Source organism: Callionymus lyra, chromosome 1 (genome assembly GCF_982586985.1).
Source record: "Callionymus lyra chromosome 1, fCalLyr1.hap1.1, whole genome shotgun sequence".
In the NCBI taxonomy this organism is placed as follows: domain Eukaryota; kingdom Metazoa; phylum Chordata; class Actinopteri; order Syngnathiformes; family Callionymidae; genus Callionymus; species Callionymus lyra.
Window position 1 is genome coordinate 12227020 of NC_141818.1, and position 23163 is coordinate 12250182.

The window sequence follows — 23163 nt, forward strand, 5'->3', positions numbered from 1 at the left end:
ACGGAAGGTAACAACTATCTAATTTATTATTGTTTTTATAAAATGTTTTGGGCACAGAGACGGTTAGAAGTTAAACCTGTTTCGAAGAAATGATAAATAATTAATTTATAATATTAGTTACTTACTTAACACTTCTGTTGTCTCTGGGTCAAGGTGAATGACCTCCCTGGCTTCCAGAAATATATATGCAGGTGTGGAGGTCGTTCATTTTGACCCAAAGACTATACAAGGGTTATTTCCATTAAGGCTTTTGACTGCTAGAGAAAGAAAACAGTAATGAGAAATAAAATAATTTAAAATCTGGATAATAGTGGAACTCAAATGTTCAATTATTTAAAAAAATATGTTGTAGATTTTATTCTCGTAACTTTACTAAATTAATGTTTACAGTCTAATATTAAGTTAACTTCGACCTTCAGAGATGTTAAGAAGATACTTCCTTCATGATAACGTTGTGACTGGCAGGTTAGCTACACAGACCTGAATAAATTGATGGCCTTGTTTGTGAAGAATAATTTCAAACAGATTCACAGTTTTATTTGTATAATTTTTTTTATTTTTCACTCAAACAAATATATTCAAAAGCTTTACTTCCCTCGTTGTGTGTCTGTCGTTGCTCACAAGTATAAACATTTGTAATCAAATTATTTACATGTAAAAATGATTCTTTTTGAACAATGTTTTAATTTGTTATAACCTCATGTCTCTGTCAAAAATATGACGTAAAAAATAACCTTTATAACATGTTTACACATTTTTACAAAGGATTTCTATTCACCTTGTTGACAAACTCGTGTACACTGGTTCCCTGATAATCTACAAATCAAAAGTAAATCAAGAAAAGTGACAAAGATGACCTTGACGAAACGATGATCAAAACAGTTCATCGTTGCTTTAATCATTTTACAAATACATAGAAATAGTTTAAAAAAATAAAAATCACACTCAAATCTTCGGTCATTTAAAATATATTCATCAGTGTTTGACTGTTAAGACATGAATCAAATAAAACATTGTGACACAAAACCTTCATTTATCAACCCAGACCTCAGCAGCTGGGTTGATAAAAATATAGAAAACGAACAAATAAATAATGACTTGTAGATTCCACAGACTTGTTGTTTAACATGGATGTTAAAAAGACACAAATGGTGGCATATTTGTCCTTTCTAAATGTAATGTTGAGCGTTGTTTAATCGTCAAAGAAGCATTTTCTTGGATTCAAGAAGATGTTATATTGCATGTTTGCTCTGCAACACAGAGGATCTTCATTGCAGTCCTTCCAGAAAACATGAAGTCATGAAGTCATTGTAGCTCCGGCTAGTTCTGTTCGGCAGAAGATCAACTCTCGGAGTAAGTCCTCAACTCAAGGTGAAGATCCACAAGGAGGATTTCATCTCTTATTCTCTGCTTTGATAATATCTTGCACAGGAAGAACAGAGTCGAGGTCCTTCGTTCTCTGCAGGGTCGTCCACGACTGCGTAGAGAAATTGTTATTGAATTGAGCGACGGGCAAGTGAAGGAGATGAGGAAGAAAAATGTTCCGTACCTCGTTAAACTGAGCTTTAATTTCTTTGAACCGACTGAAGTCATAAACTGCTCGGGCCACATTGTTTCTCTCGAACGGTTCTGGTGCAAAATTGTGGATTGGTTAGATTAAAAACAATATTTGTGATTTTCTTTTTCAAAAAGGAAAAGTCTAAGAAAAAAAAATGAAGTAAAAAGAGATGTTTCGACTGTAAGATTTTTAGGCTTCTTAATGAATTAATAGAATTCATGGAAAAGCAAATATTTATAATATATTTTAAGCGGCAACAAATGCATTTCTCATGAGTGTAAGTGCTCTGAGAACATCTTGAAATTATAGTTTCAATTACACCTGATGAAGAGCATAACAGAGGTAGAGGGAGATTTCCGAGGGAGATAAAAGGAGTTAAAATGTGGAAAACATCCTGTTGAAATGAAAAACCTAACCAGTGTGAAAGTCTTCAAAGACATGTATTTGACACTAAAACTTTATTTTAATTTAAGGGAAGAATAAATTACTTTAAATATCGTGAATTTTGGGAATGTACATAAGGGATAAAATGCACTAATATATTGGTCAAGATGGAAATAAAATAAATTCAAACATTAATAAAACGAATAGAAGTAACACCATGCACAAGTATATGAAACATAACATTCACTTTAGATAAAAAATGATCACATGACATGAATAAATTATCAAATGGAATAAATACATGATCACATGACAAACATAATATTCACTTTAAAGCCATAAGTGATCACACGACAAATATAAAGACAGCATTCTGTAAGATCAATCAAAAGATTGAATAAAATAAACAATTGCAAATATGAATTAAATAATATAGTCAGTGAAAAGGAAAAGTTTAAATTAAGCGGCTCTTCTCTGTTCTTTTAATCTCTAAAACACCTTTTTATCAATTGTTTAGTAACAGCGGAAAAGTGTTCAATTAAAGTTCAACATCGTTTTAATACACTTGAAAATACTTTTATTTACAGTTAATGATTATTTTTATTTAATTTATAGTAGATATTATTTCATAACAGTTGAGCGTTGTTTTTATCACAGTCGTAAATACTTTGATTACAGTTGAAAATGTATGATTGGACTGTAGTTATAGATTCTACAATCCTACGCCAAAGATATAATAAATATATAGATAAATAATGTGTATAATTCGTCGTGTACGACTGCATAACAACTTATGAACACTGAGGAACCGATGTGAAGTACAAGATGAGATTAATTGATGAAAATAAATAAATGATCATCAATAAAAAACACTGTATAGATGAATGATTGTTTTCGGACCACACGTGTATCATGCGAGTGTCATAGAGGTGAAAGTAACACTGGATCAAACATGAAGCAGCCACAGCTTACCTTCCACACAGATGTATTTGTTCCTCCACTCTTTAGAATTATTGGTGTTTAGCAGACGCGCCTCTCGCACAGAAATGACGTGTGAATCCCACCTGCAGCAAAAGAGTCGGTCACTAATGTGAAAATTAAAACACTTTTATACAGCGATACTTACCCTTTAATCGCTTTAATCAGTTAGAAAACCCAATTTTTCTGTGTCTGTCTATCATAGCTTCTAGTTTTCTATGGTTGTATGATACAAACATCATGTAACATTTTCATGATACTACTTTTGATCACCCTTTTGGAGAAGTTGTTGGATGCAAAGGACCAAAACTCCTTCAATTTGTTGTTCCACACTTAAGGATGAAAACAAGCAAGTACATTTAATGTTACATGATATAATTCCTTTTATGTAATATTATTTTATTACTTCTATCTGTCTGCTGAGGAATGTTTAATAGTTTGTCATGTCTTATCCTGCTTGTTTTCTTTTGACTTTCAAACTGGTCTAGATTGTCAGACGTGGCACAGTAACACACTTCCTGTAAACACAGGCTGGTATAAGTCAAAGGTCTCAGCTGGTGCTGCCTCTCAGGCAGAAACATGAGACCGGCGAGCGGTTCTAGCCAGGGCAGGGGCCGAGCGGTCGCCACAGCGTACCTGAAATCTGTGGCGTAGTACTTGAGAAAACCGAGGAACAGCTCTCCGAGGGACGACTTGTTTCTGGAGAGGTAGCGAGGGACGTTCCTGGCCGCGTGAGGAATACTGTCGATTTCCATGAATGGATGGTAACAACCCTAGAAAATTAAGAGATACAAAGTTCTGGATTTTAAATTAATTGTCAAAAGAAACTCGAATTTATTTGAGGTAAAAATGTCGATTGAATACAAACTCACTGGGAAGTCTCTCTGCAGACAAGGAACAACAGGATTTTGACGGGCTGTGTGGAACAAGCACTTTAACTCAAATTGACACGAGTTGTTAAGGACAGAACGAGGATGAAAGTAAACCGACTCTGGAGGAAGTGCAGCACCATCAGCACCAGAGTGTAGCTGCTCAACGTCCCTTTGCTGGCGTCGTTGATTTCGTGATGGCGAGCCCACTTCTTGACCACGAGCATGATGGGTCGTATCCTGACGTCGGCTAAGAACAGGCGACATATTTTAAAAACGTGTTTGAAGAGTCGACATGTCAGTCAGGGAGACAGAAAATTACCTTTAGCGTAACTTTTCAGGAGGAACGTATTCCGGATTCCGACAGTGTTGTTGACATTCAGATCAAACTCCAGATCACTGAAGAAACACAAATAAATACTTGATCAAAATGATTTTCTGTGCTGCAAATAATGTATTTTATTTCTTCTTACCTGGCTCTTTGTTTGAATTTGAGGATCGGCACTTTCGCTCGGATAAGTACAACCTTTTGAATGTAAGCTGGGTCAGAGAAACGAAACTGATTATTTACCGTATTGTATACAGAAGAAAAATGACGCCACCTTCTGGACAAAGTTGGCGATACTTTTTTTTTGGTCAGGAATAAATACATTTTTCCGATCCTAATGATTTGGTACGACGTAATATTAATGACAACTATTTGCCTATGAACAAACAAATACATTTTCATTGAGCTGATGATTCACATTGAGTGATAATTTAACCATAATCACATTAGAATTCTTGCTTTACAATATAAAAACTTTACATTTGTAGAAAATATATATAACAGATTTTCTTTTTAGCCAAATACAAATATTAAGTAAAATGGTTTAAAATATATTGTGATTAGTAAACTTGTATATTGGCTAGAATACTTTTACAAAAAATAACCCCATAGCGACATAGGTACATACAATTAAGAACTAGTTAGTGTCTAAAGCATTATAATAAACCATCATTTTGAGTTCTGTGGAACTATGAACGAGCAGATAAACAGTCATCGTGAGCTGAACCGTTCGGAGTGACGCCTGACTGAGTGTGTGAGAAGTTGGCTCAAATGTTTTCCATGTCATCTGCTGTAAGTGACATCTTGTTACTGTGAGAAGCTTAAGACAGAATCTCAGATGTCCAGCATGTGAAGAAACTGGCGCTTAAATAATGATTTAATCACCATTTCTTAAAGCATGAAGGCCAGGTTTGAATGAAATGATGATTAATCATGCAGACCAATAGTTTTTTTTAAACTCTACCCAACCTCAGGTGCAATTTGTATCCCTGCAAGATTGATATTCTATTAAATCCCGGACAGAAAAATAGAGTTAATGATGATTTGAGCTCACCCACAAGCCATTTTGAAAAGTGTTTTTCGATTCATCTTTGGTATAGAGATAAAAAAACCATTCTTGAATATTTGTTATTTTCGAGTGATCAGTATTAGTTAGTTTTAAGAGAAAATGATTGTAAATGATACGCACCCAGCGACCTGAACACTTTCAGGAGTACAGCAAGAACATGGAGAGCATCTCTCTTCCTCTGAACCCAAACACACGTTGAGTTATGAACAAAAAAGCCTGAATCATATCATATTTGACAGAACCAGCGTCATAGCTAGTCAATAAACATCAGCATGAAAAGAGTTTGAGTGGACGAGAAGACTGAACTTACATTTTCATCAAGAACCAAACACAAATCAGCATCACTGCTGCGACAACTGAATCCATTCATTGAAGAACCCGTCAAGTAAAGTCGAGCGCCTGTAGAATGAGAAGAAGGAAATTTAACCCAAACTATTTTTTCAGATGTCCAGGTACCTTCTTACACACCTGGGTAGTGCACTTTGATGTCTCGTAGCAAGTGTGCTCTAACGTTCTCCTTCTGCAGTAGATCAGGCGCCTGCTGGTGGCACTCCAAAAAAATGTCCTTCATCTGAGAGCTGAGCTAATAGGGAGGCGGAAAAAAAACAACACTCCTGGATAAAATTTTCAGAAAATGGATCAAACTTTGAGATAATACCTTGTCCTTTGCATATTCCTGCAGGCTCTCAATGAAAGGAGGGTCCACAGGTAAGTCTGGGTCGGGTTGTGGGCTAAGATAAGGCTGAGCCGTGGTAATACTTGAAGATCCAGCAATAGCTTCATTGAAGGCAACAGGTGAACCAAGCGGTAACGGAGGACACAAATCAATGCGTGGGCGCTTCAACGTGTAGGGGCCGTGATCCTCATGGCGTCGCCTGGAAATAAAAAGGAAAAGGTGGATTTAAAACCAACATATCATGGTTTTGAATCTAGATCAACTTTATGCAGAACGTACTTGTGACCCAGTGTTGGGCCAGGCATCACTCTGAGAAGTCTCGGGGAAAGACCCGGGACAGGTTGCCAATGATAAGGTGAAATGAGGATGCCTCTGAATGGAAAAAATGTTTGCAACAAAGTCAACAAACGGTAAAAATGATTCTCATCTCATTTTCCACCACTTATACGGGTTCGGGTCGCAGGGGCAGCAGAGGCTCAGACTAGAACAGTAAAAACTTTGACAAAAAATGATATATTAAATCATTTTGAATCAAAGTAAAATGTTATTTCAAAGGTTAAATATATATTTAGACTCAGATTTAAAAGCTGATGTTTGGAATCTTTTTGGATTTAAAACAAAGTTAAAAGTCAAAAGAATAAATAAACACTGACTGATATTGGATATGGCTCCATGTTGTTGGAGTCCGTTAATGCACTTCATTGTTAATATAAGTTAATTTTGTTTTATATTTTGAGAAGCTCTTTCAGATTGGATTAGAGAAAGTATTTGCTCAAGTCTTTGTTGTAATAGCAGAAGAATAAATTGCGATGCGTCATATCGTCACACATGTATCGTGATACATATCGTATCGGCCAAATTCTTTCCAATATCCAGCCCTAGTATTCACCGACATTACTGCCCATGTCTACCGTATGTCAACCTTTGACTTTCAAAAATGATACAATATATTCATGTATTATCCTGGAGTATCAGGCTGACTCAAGCATGTAATCTTGATGAAGAAAAAAAAATCATTTTGACTATATAGAGAAATTGAAAGTGATAGTATTGACCCCAGTAAATGAATCCATTAAACATTTCTAAGGAGATACATACAGGTGTGGTCACAAGTGTGAAATATATACATCACTTACCTGTTGCCGTTGGCAACCGGGAAGTGGGTGGGAACGGAACTTCTGGGCGCAGGGGGCGGTGGGTAGGGAGGTCGTCGCCCCCCTAAAGATCGTGGGTACATCCTGATATTCTACCACATCTATATCGGGGACGTAGACATCTTTGACAAAAGGTTGAGTATGTGTGTAAGTGATGGAGAAACATCCCCAAAAAAACCTTTAACATTTAACCATTTACACAAATATGAAACTGAAACTAATAATGCTAGGCTAGGTCGCTAGCATCACACCGAGATACTCTTGCTTTTTCAACCCTTTATTAGCGAATAAATTACCCCAGAAGCTTCACGTTACACCCCCGTCTTCGTAGACGTGTCACACACCCTGACGTGGGTAGAGATGTTGCAGTCGTCGAGTTTAAATCTTACCAAACGTGATTGTTTCATGTGTCAACAAAAGCAAGCAAGCGTTCCAGCCCCACGCACTTCCGGTTTATGTGACGTCATAAAGTCCGAGTGGGTGGGTCACCGATTTGAGAATGAACCGTTAGTGTTTATTTTAATACGTTTTAAACGGAAATTTACATTTCAATATTAACTTTAAATTAAGAGAAAAGTTGTTACGTCTTTTAAAATACTAACCTTTTAAATATTTTTTATTTAATATGAGTTATAATGGTTGATTATGAAAGGGATAGTAACAAAGGATACAGACATAGGTATATTTTTTAAAAGAGAAATTATAATTTAAATAAGCAGGAAGTCAGGTTAAAAACTTACATGAAGGACCCAGAGAAAAGCAGAAGTTTGTCTTACATATCATAGATATCCAGCGTCCCTCCTATATTTAGACATAACTCTATTATCGGACAATGATCCAAAACAACAGAATCTAGTGCACTCTGACCTCTCTCCCGTCACCGCCGATCCGTGAGACTCCCGAGGATGAACTTACTTACTCTCACCCCGACACCATCTGAGCTCCTCGGCTCTCACGCGAATGACCTTGGAGCCGAGGACTTCCTGGCTCCATCCAAAGTTTGTTGAAAAGTTTGTGTCTGTGAATGTCAGGGAGTTGACCTCCACGAGATAAGAGCTGCACACAAGACCATGTGAAGGCGGGCAAATAATGAAAAGGTTGTCGAGCATGCAAAGTAAAAATTAACTAATAAACGTTTAATAGTATTTAAATAAAAGCCTGCTAATCGATGTGGACATATTTAATCTAGCAAATTAAAAACTGTGTTCTCAAGAGAACAATATTCAACCTGGTAGTAATCAGTGTTCAACTCTCAATCCGACCTGGTTTGTGTTGCTGATGATTTATAGTATTCAGTGTAATATTTTGAGAACGTATTCACTCTTAAAAATGTACTTATTTAAAGAGCCTTTCCCCCTTTGTTGCTCCTTAACATTTTCATAATTTGTGTTATCTAATCTCTTGTTTAATCTACTCATACGCTGTCCAGAGTGATCAGAGAAGCAGATGAAGTGCATGAATGCTCCTCCCTATGATGCAACACTAATAGACTCAGGGACCCATTCATTCCTCGTGCTATTAGGCTGTTTAATTCGGAGTTTGGGGGCAGGAGTGGAGTGAAAAGATGATATTCAATGTTAATCTTTTTATCCTTTGTCTTTGTTACTTCTTTTTTTTAATCTATGTCTTTTATCTTTAGATTTAGATTGTGTCATCCTGTTCTTTCTTTTTATTGCACTTTGTTCTTGTTCTTGTTTCATGAATCCATCGTCTGTGTTGCTGTCAAGTCAAGTTCTTTTATTGTCAAATATGCATTATTAATATGCAATTGCTGTCTGCTGGAAAGACAATTTCCTGAAGGAGACCTCCAGAGGGATCAATAAAGTTTATCTATCCATCTTATTATATTACTCTCATTATTACACTTTATTATATTGCTCTTATCTTAAACCTACCAATATGTAATTTTTTATGATCTTGGCTACATATTTAACTTGTCCATTATTTTTGTATTAAATTGTTATTATAGCATCTTTAGATTATTTTTTCAATTAAATTGTTTTCAACAATGTATTTATATTAAAATATTTAAATTGTTTGTGAAGTTTTATTATATAAATAGAAAGATCCAATTATTATTTTAAAAATCCACTCACCTTTTTTTCTGTTCTATTTATTTGCACGAATTATTGAAACAAACAGCAACATCATGACATGTATCGTGTGACCATTGGACCACAACATGTTAAAACAAAATTACAGAAATAAAATAAAATAGATATTTACATGAAGAATAAAAAGCTTCTCATTGCAGCAGTTCTTGCAACTCTTAACCGAGATCCTCGACCTCTGATCCTCCACTGACACTACATCCAGTACAGTGGTGGCGGGGGGACCGTCTGCCCCACCCCCCATCCTGGGTCTTCCAGAGAGTGAGGGGGATTAATGGGGGATTGAATATGTGTTGAAAATGCACTGTCTGTACTTATCACATAATGCTTAAGCCAAAATACAAGGCAGGGATATGATGGAGGCGAGAAATTCTGATTCAAAAAAATGAATAATACATTTATTTATTTTTAAAAAGAGCGTTGGATTCAATTTTTTATGTATAAAACTGTATTAATTCGGAGGTAAATATTGAACACAAAGGTTAAGTTAATAAAGTAACGATAAGAAGATTGATTTATATATTTTTCAATCGGTGACAAACTTCTGCTAAGAGAACATTTTGAATGTCCCCTGAGCACCGAGTGACGTCACTGCGGAGGACGGTGCGGTGACGTCGGAGGTTCAATACCCGACTGTGATCTGTGGGAGGGGAGGCGGATGCATCAGCCAGATGTGGAGCGCCTTTTTTTCGGGGGGCGGGGTGCACAAGGGTCCGTTCAAAGATCAATACGGAGAATATCATCCTTGAAGCGGCAGCCGCGTGGATCCTAAAGCTGCAGAGTCAGACATCAGCGGGTTTTTTTTTTCCTTTTTTTTTGTTGTGTTGGAGATGCTCTGCGTCTGAGCGCGGAGAAGCTGTGAAATCCGAGTGGGGGTGGATACAGAGAGGGGGTCGTTGTCAAGCCCACTGGCTCCGCCGCGTCCTCCAGTCCATCCTCTCCACCCTTTACCAGAACCAAAACCACCACCGGACCCTCCATCAGCAAAACAGAGAAGGTGGAACAAAAAAAAACCCTTCCATGTGTGGAACGACATGTATGTGTGAATTCATGCAGTGACAGCGAGGGCTAGGAATGGAGCTCCTGTCATCACATTCCTGCAGACGGTGATTCAGGACCGGCTGTCATCCAGAACCAAGACCTCCATCAGCACCGCAGCCAATCCGGGAGATTCTCTTTAATTACCAGTGGTCAAGAGTCGCCGCTCATCTCCAGCACAACAATGGGGTAAGTGGGATTATTACTGTCCAGGATGTCTCCTCTGTGGGTTCCTGTCATTGAAACCGGATTTAAAATCACTTCCAACCATGAATAACCATCCATCGGCTTCAAACGAAAAGAGGAACAACACACTAACAACTATGTTTCATACCCTTTTAATCTCTTAAATATCTTGTAAGTACAACTATAAATGCCAAAACACCATATTAAAATATAGTTTAAATCAATATTTTACTTTCTAAATGAACCCTGTGATATAATTTCAAATATAATTGAACACTTAAACTATGAATCTAATTAAACACAAGTATTTTTACCATAGCTTATATATGGTTCTGCAGGCAACAACTGAAAAATGTCATGGCAACAGTTTTTAATGTACTTGTTGGTGGATTTTTAGACGTCGCTCGCTAAACATAGCTTCTCTTCATATAGAGTCCATCACACAGAAAGCGAGCAACATAAATGCTGATGCAGAAGTTGCTTTCACCATCAAACTTTAATGACCCGTGGAGTGTATAAATCTGCACGTACCCCCTCTACGTGGAGGTCATGAAAATAACAATTTGTGCACAGAAACGGTTAGTAATGCGGTATTGTCTTGCTTTTCTAACCCCCCACCCCCCCCCCTCCCACTGTTTACTCTCCAGCTCTATTATGTAATTGTGAGCAAGACACCATTTCTTCTGAAATATTCTGATGTGGAGCTCTGTACATCATGTTCCTGGCCCTGCATGCAGAGGCAAACATATTTAGGATGTGCGCGCAGACGAATGTCAGGGTATATAACAACATCTCTGCTTCATGTGACAAAGTGGGTCCCTGTCTCTATGGCAGCAGGAAGTGTCACTAGTGTGCTTCGCAGCCCATATTTTTGCCAGAACGATAGAGGTCCTTTTGAAGTACAGAGAGACTAGTACTCCATGTGAGCAGCCTACCTGTGCTAGCATTTCATTTAGTCTAGTGTGAGACTGCTGTGGAGAAACTGGACCCTCAATAACCACCTGTTTACTTTGACATTTTTGGATATCGTATGGTGGCGAAGACAGAAAAAGAAGAAAAAAAAAACAGCATATCAATATATCTATTGATATACATTTCTATTAATAGAAAATAAATTGGAGATTTTAGTAAAATAAAGTGATAATCAGGGGAGTAGCCAGGTGATGATGGATAAAATGACGTTATAAATGATAGGTGTCAATCAAAAAAGTTTGTGGCTCTTTGAGAGCACTGGGCTTGAAAAATGTTGAAAAAAATGTGAGTACAGGTGAAAGTGAAAGAGCCATCCATCAATAGGTTTCTAAATATAGGTTACATTCTAGCAGCAACATTTAGTTTATATGTTGTCCTCATGTTTGTGGGTGTTTTGTAACACAGTCAAACAACAGTGACTCACATGTTACTATATGTGTCATGTGTAAAGTCACTGTGCTGAGCAGAGAAAAAGCATTTACTATAAAATATTAAATCAAAAATCATTTATGATAAATTTATAACGATAAACCAATATTTAAATGTTTAATGCTGCATCAAACTTTGGTATAAAAGATTAAATATGAAGTCAAGTCATGCTGATAGTATGTAAGTATATCAGTGGCATCAGAAAATTGAATGGTTAAATTTAACATTTCAAATACTGTAACGTTGAATTCATCAAAAAAGAAAAATCGAATTCTAACATCCGAATGAATAGCATACATTTTCACACATTCAGTTATTTTAATTTAAATAATCAAAAAAACATTTTCTACATACAATATTCTTCAATTTGTTGCCTTTAAAATTCAATATATAATTTTTTTAAGCCTTTTAAATTCAATATAAAATTTTTTGAAGCCTTTTAAATTCAATATAAATGCTGGTCTAACAGTGCCACCAGACAAATCAAAACGAGTACCGAGCTACTTGATCATACCTTTATTAATCAGTAATAATATTTTAGTTTAAGGTAATTCAATAATTTCCTCTAAATGTTTTTTTGTTGTTGTTTTCTTTACTGTTTTTGTGCACAAAAATCAAACACACAGCTAAATATCAAATACACGTTTAGCATGATACAGGTGGCTTCTTCTTTTTCTCACATGTAGTATATATTATCAGATTAAACAATAAAATAGGCTTTATTATAGGTTTTATTATTGATAACTATTCTTTTAAAACAATATTGCTATTTTATCATGAAAAGTCTTACTTGGCTCAAATATTACTATGATGTACATACATATTTATCATAATTTATCCATAATAATCCATTAATGTTTAATCACTTTATCATCTGCATGGATACAGTCATAGGAAGATAGAACAGTGTAGAAATAGAGTATTTTAAAAACGAAGGTGATGAGGAGGGTGTAAATTCATGTGCTATCTATGAAAGTGAATAGACAGAGAGAGAGAGAGAGAGAGAGAGAGAGAGGGATGGAGAGAAGGTGTGATGACCTCTAAACGAAGCAAAGAGGACGAGGAAGAGTCCAAACTGGTGCATTAACTATTTAAAATACATGCGAGGCATCTGAGCCTCCCACTCTCACTCCTCCAGCGTGGGCAGAATGTCATTCCGTGGTCTCCCACTCGCAGCTCTTCGCCGGTATGTACCGGTGACTAACTTTACTCTTACGCAACAGACCCAATGAGTCAATTGATCCACAATGGAATAAAACCAAAGTGTGATTCACATCACAAGGCCATTCTAACCGATGTATAGGTGGAGATAAGAGTCTAGAGCTGAAGCGCCCGTCGGTCAGAGATGAAGCCGCCGGCGTCGTGTCGTTGGACGACTCTAGCAGTGTCGCAGACACCTAGTACATCTCCCCGAAGTGCTCTTACTTCCAAAAACCGTTGGGATGGATTTTGAATCCGGAGAGTAGGACGTGTTCAGCGGCTCATCTCGGGTCACTCGAGCTGCTGTAGATGGAGAAACAAGAGCTTCCTCATTAATAATATCTCTTCACCTAATACCAGCTCTTTAGGCTTAGACACTCCACTTGCTGCTATCAATGACCCTCGGAAATCCTGCGGCACTTTCCACTGTGTCACTTGTATGAAAGTACGTGAAACATGACGTATTTAAGAGGCTGGTATTGTCTCACTGTGATTTGAAATTATATTTTCTGGACTTTGTGTTGTGTTTTTTTCCAGTTGTTGCAGCCTCTTACCCAGTCAGATGTCACACAAATAAACATAAGACCTGAAAGGTAGTACTACTTATTTTTGGACGTCAAACTACAACATTGTACAACAGTTACAAGACAGCAAGAAATCCAAATAGATAGATTACTTTCAGTTAGTGACAGAAACATGGAAAATCAAGTTAGTTAGCATCAAACATGAGCTAGCTTCTTTACCACTTGGAGTAAACAGCCTAAACATATTATGACATTATTACGTACAGAAGTGCATGTTTAACCAAATGCTATGGAAGTTTGTGTTGCTATGATTGACGACTATATGTGGATGCTTAGCACCAACCAATAAATTTAAACAATTTAAACAATTTCCCGAAGTAGACCTCCTGGTTTATGGTTGTTTGTTCAAAAAAGCATATTCATGCGTGATTTTATTGATATAGGAAATAGAGAGAGAACGTTGGATGGATGGATGGACAGAAGAATGGATGCATGGATGGATTGATGGAAGAATGATGGATGGATGGATGAATGCATGGATGGATTGATGGAAGAATGATGGATGGATGGATAAATGCATGGATGGACTGGTGGATGACTGAATAATGGCAGGATGGATGGATGGATAGATGGATGGATGGATGGATGGATGGATGGATGGATGGATGGATGGATGGATGGATGGATGGATGGATGGATAGAGGAATGGATGGATGGATGGATGGATAGAGGAATGGATGGATGGATGGATGGATGGATGGATGGATGGATGGATGGATGGATGGATGGATGGATGGATGGATGGATGGATGGATGGATGGATGGATGGATGGATGGGTGGGTGGATGCATGGATGGACTGGTGGATGACTGAATAATGGCAGGATGGATGGATGGATAGATGGATGGATGGATGGATGGATGGATGGATGGATGGATGGATAGAGGAATGGATGGATGGATGGATGGATAGAGGAATGGATGGATGGATGGATGGATGGATGGATGGATGGATGGATGGATGGATGGATGGATGGATGGATGGATGGATGGATGGATGGATGGATGGATGGATGGATGGATGGATGGATGGGTGGGTGGATGGCTGGCAGGCTGAATGGATGGATGGATGGATGGATGGATGGATGGATGGATGGATGGATGGATGGATGGATGGATGGATGGATGGATGGATGGATGGATGGATGGATGGATGGATGGATGGATAGATAGAGGAATGGATGGATGGATGGATGGATGGATGGATGGATGGAGGGATGGATGGATGGATGGATGGATGGATGGATGGATGGATGGATGGATGGATGGATGGATGGATGGATGGATGGAGGAATGGATGGATGGATGGATGGATGCATTATGAAGGACCTCCTCTGTTCCTATCCCAGCCAACTGGGACAGGAGGCAGCAGGTGCCCTGCCAACCACCGTCAGAATGTTTTGGACTGTTTGGAGGAAACCAGAGTTCCTGGAGTTTAATGTTGTATTATGGCACTGTAGCCCCTTAGTAACATTGAAAATGATGTTGGAATATGTGTAGCATATTTGATGGGAAAGATCAAAGGCAGCAAGGAAACAATATTTTATTTTGGGGACAGATAAATAAATATTACATTTATTAATCCAATGATATAAGCTCTATATTTACCTTTTCAAAATATGTCAAAATATGTAAATAGTGTCTCACAAATATTGCAGGTAGAAAAGTTATACAGATTTATGGCACTAAAAAATACTTATATAGTAGGTTTAAATCTCAATTTATCTATATTTCTCATTAGAAATCACAAAAAATACCTGAGTTGACTCTGATGGGTTTCATTGATGCACCTAGTGTAGTGACGTGAAAAGGGAAGTGACATCATCTGGTCCTGGGTTTCTAGAATCAGCAGCAGCTGTAGAAGTCGACACAAAAGTCTCAAAGCCTTTATGAGACTCTTCAATACTCGCATCTGTGACACAACAATATATTCACCAGCTGTTTTTGAATCTGCTGTATGTGTGTGTGTTGTGTAGGTGAGCAAGCGCAGGTTATCAGTGCTGCAGAATCACGAGCTCTTTCCTCTCTTTGTTTTAACATTCGCTCTCCGTAAGCTGACCTTGTGTCAGACAGAACACCCTGCATGCTAAAGACCTCCTTCTCTTCTCTCCCCTCCTCCTTCCAACTTCTCCCCATCACACAGTTTTACTTCACAGGTCAGAGTTAAAATCCTTTTTAAACGCTCAAGCAGACGTTTAAAACATCAACACATGTTGAGGCAACACTGTCAGTCTTCTTGACAGTAGATAAAAAAAACCACCATGATCCACTAAAAAAATAAAAAAGATGAAAGGCATTATAAATAGATATATTGACCTTATTAATCCCTCTGGAGATCTCCTTCGGGAAATGAGGTTCCAGTTCACAGCAGGCATCATTAAAAACAAGAACAAGAACAGAGTGCAAAACAAAGTGCAAGTATAAAGAACATAGATCAAAATAAAGAACATTGATCAAAAGGAAATAACATAAAGAAAAGCCTGTATACTCAGAATTATAAAGTCTAATAGCACGAGGAATGAATGAGTCCCTGAGTCTATTAGTGTTGCATCTAAATCTACATAGGCAATTTAACCTGTGTATTTATTTGGAAGTAGGTCAATACTGTCATTTTAAATCATTAAAACAAAAATAAAAGTTGCTTAATCTTGCTTAACAGTCGTGTCAGGAATTTGATGCTAACTGTTGTGACCCAGCATGATGATGGATGATCTGTCGAAAATGATGCATCCGTGTGACTTCAACGGGTGAAATACTGTCCTGGACCCAACAATGGAGGCTTCCTCTGATTCACGGGAGCTTCTGTTTACTGATCTGACCTTTCATTGCTCAGTTTTTGGGGCATTAGGCTGAAACTTGTGACGATTTTAAAGGTCACTGCTAATAAGTATGAAATGTTTTGCCAGCGGGGGGTGGAAGCAGAATGTCATTATCGTGGCCGATTAGTGGAGTCGGACCAAACGCTTCTTTATGTTCAAAGTCAGTTACGCAAGTTTTTTTTGTGGGTGTCATGTTGGACGGAGTGAACTCTAGCTCCCACGTATCAAAGCGTCGGACTGTTGCTGCCTTTGATTCGCGCACAATTAGGCAACAGGAAGAACAAAAATTGGCCACAGCTCCGTGGAATTATGCAACACACACACACACACACACACATACACAAAAAAAAAAGATGCTAGTTGCCAAGCAGCTATTGCAGGGATCATACGGAAGAGCTGTAGTGTGTGATGTTTGCTGGGAAGGAGTTGAAATGACTCACATCACTCTCCATGATTATGATAATTTTGCACACAAGCAGCTTTGTGGAGTAACATTAATCATCAGACTGCCTTTACGCGCCACATTCCCGACCAGTTCCCTTCTTTTTTGTCTTTCCCGGGCTTGGCTAATCACACGCGGGAGGGTTAGCGCTGGTGAATCTTAATATTCATTTATACAGCCAGCCTTTGATGTCCCCCATCACCCCTCAGTGCAGTGTAAGCACTTCTCTATCTCTTGCTCTGCCAGCGTTGCCAGCCCAGAATATCTCCCTCTGCACCTTCTTATGTGTGTGTGTGTGTGTGTGTGTGTAGATATTACCCATGAAGCCTCAACACAGCTGGGATGTATCAGGCGATTGACAGCCAGAATAGAGGTTTGATGGATGAACGTGACGGACGTCAATAAAAAAAACAACAACATCTGTACAAGCTAGCAGCAGCAGCTCCTACACCCTCACTGGGATTTGGTCGTTCATCATCCAAAAGCTTTGCTGATTGGTCCAGATGATGATTGACATTTACTCTAGCCTTTCATTAGTCGTAAACACAAGAGAAACAAGTTGTTTTCGTGGCTGAACGCCACCGTCGTACATTTACTCGCTGTACATTTATTTAGCTGTTATTAGCCTAGGGGCCAATTTCCTCCCCTTGATGATAACCTTGATAAGTATTTATCAGAAGGATCTTTTCCCTTTGTTTAACCCTTGTGTTACCTAAGGGTCAAAGTGACCCGAAAGCCTTCAAGCTTTCCTTGACCCAGAGACAACACAAGGGATACCACAAACTCATTTGTTTTTCGTCTTCCGGGTCATGTTGACCCTGAGATAACACAAGGGTTTACTTTAAACTGTGATGCAGGGGGGCATATCAGGCCCGGCTATTCATCGTGTATGGCAAACGTACGAGGTTTGGCCATGACTTTTCTATACAGGTTTATGTGTGTCAAGAGTAAACAACTTTTTTGCCTTTTCCCGAGTTACAGTTTCAACATTGTAACATCGACAGATCACTGATGTAAGGAGGAGTCTGACCATGAATAGATCTGAAAGTAAAAAACAGAATTGATTGAATTAAAATTGATCCTGAAAGAAACTGGCAGCCAATGAAGAGTTTTAAGGCTCGGGGAAATGCGAGTTCTTCTACTAGAGCAGGTCAGAATTCTCGCTGCAGAGTTTATGATGATCTTTACTCTTCTTATTCTTCATCTAATATTGAACAATACTGGAGTCAGTTTTTCTGTCGGCACTCATAATAAATAAGACGATAAATGGAGGGCTGCAGAATATTATGTCACAGGCCAAAAATTTTATAACCCCTTTTTTGAACTGAAAATAACGTAATATTAGGTGAAAAAAACCCATGTTCAGCAACAAAGATTATAGTTTAACCTTTGGCCTCTTGTATGTTTATTTGTAGAAACATTGAATCCTGAGACTTCCTAAAAATTGAAGTAGGTAAACACATGTTAAAGAAGATTTATGTTTACGCTGGTAGAAGAAAACTCAGCGTGACTTGAGTCGGTGTTTTGTAGCTTCGCCACAGAGAAGCCTCGTGATAAGATTAGCCTCCAGACTGACATTAAATTCTGTTTGGACTATTTTCTCCTGTCAAAGAATGACAATTACAGACTGTCAAATAAAAAAAATGTGCCGAAGCCCGAGACTCTTTTGGCCCCTTGCATGATTTAGTCTGACACATGTGGTTGAAACATTGTGCAGCTACAGCTTCTTACACAGGAGCCAGCAGGGAATTAAACCCTCCACTGAAGCGTTGGGTAGGTTTAGGGTCACATGGTCAGAGTGCCAAAGTCACTGTGATATAATTAACAGTCCGTGTGTGTTGTTTGGGGCTGCGTAGGAAACGCTGGGTTAGCCATGGCCTACTATCTATATTTAGCCTCGAACCCTCTCTTCTCCCCTCCTGAGCTCCCCTGCCTGACCCTCGCTCGCTGCTGCAGGCATTCCCATATCTGAACATGGAAAGGCGGTGCAGCATTGCAAAGAGGCAGAGTTTCAGGAGCTGCAAGCGTATCGATCGTCGCTCTGAACAGTTGATTTAAGGGATCATCCGATGACTTCAGATCAGCGGGGGAACCATGCTTGAATACTAAGTCCCGGGCCGTGTAAACATGAGTTTGTGAAAGTTTGGCTTCATCCGTAAACATGGAGGAAGGCGAGCTGATGATCCGGCTGCCTGGGAAATCCGGCTCTTCCTTGGGCGCCGGGGGTGTCGGGGCTGGGTTTGGCGAGACGGTGGTGCTGAAGCACAAGGAGGTTCACCACTTCTTCTTCGTGCCCTTCAGGGAGCAGCCGATCTACAGCACCCGGGCGCACGTCTTCCAGATCGACCCCAACACCAAGAAGAACTGGCTTCCCACGAGCAAGCACGCCGTCACCGTCTCCTACTTCTACGACAGCACGCGCAACGTCTACCGCATCATCAGCCTGGACGGCACTAAGGTGAGGCTTCCTGACGGTGTCACTGTTAACGTGAGGACCTGTTTCATATTAGCTCGGTCTTTCCTTGGACTTGGTGGTTCAGGTTTCATGCCAACATGTCTAATCGTGGTGCCTAATGCAACTTATTTAAAAGGTGAATGACGTTTATGGAAGTATATCAGTGTCATCAGAATATTGCATGGTTTCTTATAGAGATTCTTCAAAATTAATAAATGCCTATATTAAAAGGTAACGTCTTTATATTTCAATTAAAAATGTGAATAATTTCATAATTCATTATTTAGTTTTTACACAGTTTGATATGCCAATAATTAAAAATATATATATTTTTATCCAAATTCTAGATTCTAAATGTTTTTATGCGTGGCCTTTTATATTCAATATAAAAATTGGTTTTTGTTATAGTGGATCCAGACAAAGACTATGGAATCATGGGACACGCAGATGATGACGTAGAAGCAATGGTGCGTCAAATCAATCTGGCTCTATTATACCAACATATTTATATTGAAATTAAAATGGATCAAATTAAAATTAATTAATCTATTAAAAACTTTTAAATAAAGGAATTAAATTGAAAGTTATTCGAATTTTTAACATCAATTTACTAAAAAAACAACCAACCTTTCAATATAGAAAATATTGAATTTAATTATTAAAATATACTGTATGTATATTCAATGTATTTAAATAAATAATCACTGTTTCGACATTTCAAATTTTAAATTCAACCATCTAATATTCTGACGGCAGTGACATACTTCGTCCGACTAAACGTCCAGATTCTAGAAAGTTGTGATGTAAAAGTGACGTCAACTAAAAGATCAGCCGGCAGTCATAACAAGACACACTGTTGTGTGGCGTCTATGTCACCCTTCACTCATTGATCCAAACCTGAATGTCAGCCATTGCACAACAACAGTCGATTGATCGGCTGCAGCTCGCTCTGTTTTAGCTCGTTTGCATTGTTTGACTTATCAGAATCAGAATCCTTTATTTGTCCCGCGAGGGGAAATTCGGTTATGTAAGATTTCATGTCTTCTGATAGAACCTCACAAGTCTAGTATTGACTGTTTAACCATTTAGGATTAGAGGTGGCAAATATGAAAAAGATTAAGATTTTCTATCACAATACGGACCATTTATATCACTGTTACAATAAACCACATTATAGTTTTTCATAGAAAAACTTGAAAATGTATTGTCCATCATACTACAAAAAATACTACACCAAACCACCTTTTTTTTGGAACACAACAAGTTTGCTTAAATGGTTTAAATAGCAATGAAAGAGAAAGAGAAATGACGTGATACACACTTTTGAAACTTTTCGTAACAAAACTTTTCATTTAGTAACATTATTTTCTCAGGTCAGACTTTTGTATAAATAAAAAACATTTTGATTTTTGCTTTAAATACATTTGTCATTTAACAACTAATCCTTCTTACTAAAGACTGTCTAACTTTATATTATTATTTATTATTATTACTTCAACACTGCAGAAAACTGACCAGAAACTGTTTCCTAAAATTGAGAAAAGTCCATAAACTCAGAAAAATGTTGTTACAACACGATCTGGAGCTTATTTTCCATGTGTTTTTGTCTCGTTTAGATTATTGTGACAGTTTATTTTTGGGTCTTAACAAGAAGGAGCTGTATCGCCTGCAGTTACTACAAAACAGCAAGAATTCTGACCTGCTCTAGTAGAAGAACTTACATTTCTCCGATCCTTAAAACTCTTCACTAGCTGCCAGTTTCTAGTATATACACTTGGATAGGCTTAAGCTTGTTCAAGACAATTAGAAGCTGAATGGTATACTTACTAGCTTTGCTCATCAATAACAGCTTTAGTCATCGTCGAGTGAAATCTTTTTTATTTTGTTTTAAATATAAATTCTGTAAATAACAAACTTATAATTGCAAATAATATCAAGTTGAGGACCTTATTAAGAGGAAATGATGGAGATGAAGATTACATTATTAGCTCTAAGAAAAAAGTAAATTAGTCACAATTAAAAGTAATTATTAAATATTATCCAAAAAGGAACGATATTTTGAAGGCCATTAAAGATAAAAGAGTGATAGTATTAACTTAAGTTGGTTAGCACTGGTCATGCTTGACTCTACAGCAATCAAAAAGGATGATACAATGGAGTGAATGAAACTATTGTGTATCCCCTCGCTTTAGACATTTATAGTCACTTAGAAGTTAAAAGAATGATCACCACAGTTGTAAATGATACAGCCTCACATCAACTTCTTTTTAATTGGGCTCCCATGTGAGGGAAATGCTGTCCAGGGTGTCCTTTTCTTGCATTTATCTTTGCAGCTGAAAAGTCTGCTTTATCAATATAGTACTTTAAAATTGTGGTTTCATTTTACCGAACACACACTCTTTATTAAATGTCTAACGTGGTTTCTCCGGGGCCCACAGGCAATAATTAACAGCACCATCAGTCCCAACATGACTTTCACGAAGACCTCGCAGAAGTTTGGCCAGTGGGCGGACAGTCGGGCGAACACCGTCTATGGCCTGGGATTCTCCACAGAGCATCATCTATCTAAGGTAACGCCCCCGTCCACCCACAGCACTTGCGTCAGGAGTCAGGAGGAGGCTTCTCTGTTTTTTTTTTTCCTGCATCCTCCAGATGACGGGTTTCAGCCGCTTGTTGCTATAGCATCCAGGAGAATGCAGACCCCGCATGCCAGTTAGCCCTAATGAGGCTTTTTTAACGGAAGTGATGCGGGTGTGTGGGTGGGTGGATTCTCTCCCCTGCAGTATGATTAAGCCCTGTTGTGAACCGGCAATAAACACGCACACACACACACCTACACACACAACCACCCACACACACACACACGTCTTTTGGATGCGACCAAGATATATCTCCTCTTTTCACAAAGAACGTAAAGGTTAGAAAGGTGGTCAAGCATATTGAATATATCCCATCAAAAAATTGTAGTGTTAACTCTTGCAGTGCATTATGGGATTTAAGTATGAGGGGAGGGGGCATTAATAATGGACTGTCAGGAAATGAGCGAGGCAATACTCGAGAGCCGATGCTGAGTGGCAAACAGAAATGATTCAGAGGACGATTTAACAATTTATTAATTCACAGGAGAACAAGACAGAAATAAACCAAAGAAAAAGATTCAACTAAAGACATCCCTGGAATATTTGAAGAGGAACCAGAGGGGAAAAAATATGTTGCGGTCAATGCATGTCCATGGAAAACAATAATAATAGTAAAAACTAAGACAGCAAACATACATGGTGGTCAACACACACTCACAAGATAGTTGATTATTTAATAACAGAAATAAAAGACACATAGTGGTCAACACACACTCACGATTTAGTCCATAATTTAATAACGGAAATAAAAGACAGATCGTGGTCAACACACACTCACGATTTAGTCCATAATTTAATAATGGAAATAAAAGACAGATCGTGGTCAACACACACTCACGATTTAGTCCATAATTTAATAACGGAAATAAAAGACAGATCGTGGTCAAAACACACTCACGATTTAGTCCATAATTTAATAACAGAAATAAAAGACAGATCGTGGTCAACACACACTCACGATTTAGTCCATAATTTAATAACGGAAATAAAAGACAGATCGTGGTCAACACACACTCACGATTTAGTCCATAATTTAATAACGGAAATAAAAGACAGATCGTGGTCAACACACACTCACGATTTAGTCCATAATTTAATAACAGAAATAAAAGACAGATCGTGGTCAACACACACTCACGATTTAGTCCATAATTTAATAACAGAAATAAAAGACAGATCGTGGTCAACACACACTCACGATTTAGTCCATAATTTAATAACAGAAATAAAAGACAGATCGTGGTCAACACACACTCACGATTTAGTCCATAAT

General features: G+C 38.1%; 2 protein-coding genes across 7 annotated transcripts in view; one reads left to right on the plus strand and one right to left on the minus strand.

Moving 5' to 3' along the window:
• Positions 1–533: 533 nt before the first annotated feature.
• Positions 534–7902, minus strand: tent2 (terminal nucleotidyltransferase 2). 5 transcript variants are annotated; one of them, XM_087794045.1, is made up of 15 exons: positions 7884–7902; positions 6999–7117; positions 6142–6234; positions 5845–6061; positions 5655–5769; positions 5497–5585; positions 5307–5364; positions 4263–4329; positions 4112–4188; positions 3911–4039; positions 3793–3836; positions 3557–3693; positions 2915–3006; positions 1550–1629; positions 534–1477 (listed from the first exon to the last, which is right to left on the minus strand). In XM_087794045.1, exons 2-15 carry the CDS (start codon positions 7097–7099, stop codon positions 1394–1396), a joined length of 1383 nt encoding a protein of 460 aa, XP_087650171.1. In that variant the 5' UTR covers positions 7100–7117; positions 7884–7902; the 3' UTR covers positions 534–1393. The 5 variants fall into 5 exon arrangements, 4 of the variants coding, with proteins under 4 accessions (XP_087650171.1, XP_087650154.1, XP_087650146.1 ...); XM_087794028.1 differs by lacking the exon at positions 7884–7902 and adding an exon at positions 7406–7466; XM_087794020.1 differs by lacking the exon at positions 7884–7902 and adding an exon at positions 7406–7463 and having other exon boundaries at positions 6999–7138.
• Positions 7903–9788: 1886 nt separating this feature from the next.
• The window catches only part of homer1b (homer scaffold protein 1b), a 28466-nt gene continuing 15091 nt past the window's right edge, over positions 9789–23163 (plus strand). Inside the window, exons 1-3 of one of the 2 annotated variants that reach the window (XM_087794071.1) lie at positions 9789–10354; positions 19098–19254; positions 21690–21821. In XM_087794071.1, coding sequence (XP_087650197.1) covers positions 10350–10354; positions 19098–19254; positions 21690–21821 — 294 coding nt within the window. In that variant the 5' untranslated portion in view covers positions 9789–10349. Of the gene's footprint in view, positions 10355–18939; positions 19255–21689; positions 21822–23163 lie in introns of those variants that run through there. The other variant, XM_087794063.1, reaches the window with a different exon arrangement.

What these genes read in the sequence shown, in the direction of transcription:
- tent2 (XM_087794045.1), bottom strand. Translation starts at nt 7,099, where the DNA reads ATGTACCCACGATCTTTAGGGGGGCGACGACCTCCCTACCCACCGCCC. An exon ending in CATCAAAGTGCACTACCCAG is followed by an intron (nt 5,586 to 5,654) that starts GTGTGTAAGAAG and finishes CTCATTCTACAG; the next exon opens with GCGCTCGACTTTACTTGACG. An exon ending in TACTACGCCACAGATTTCAG is followed by an intron (nt 3,007 to 3,556) that starts GTACGCTGTGGC and finishes CTTTTGCTGCAG; the next exon opens with GTGGGATTCACACGTCATTT.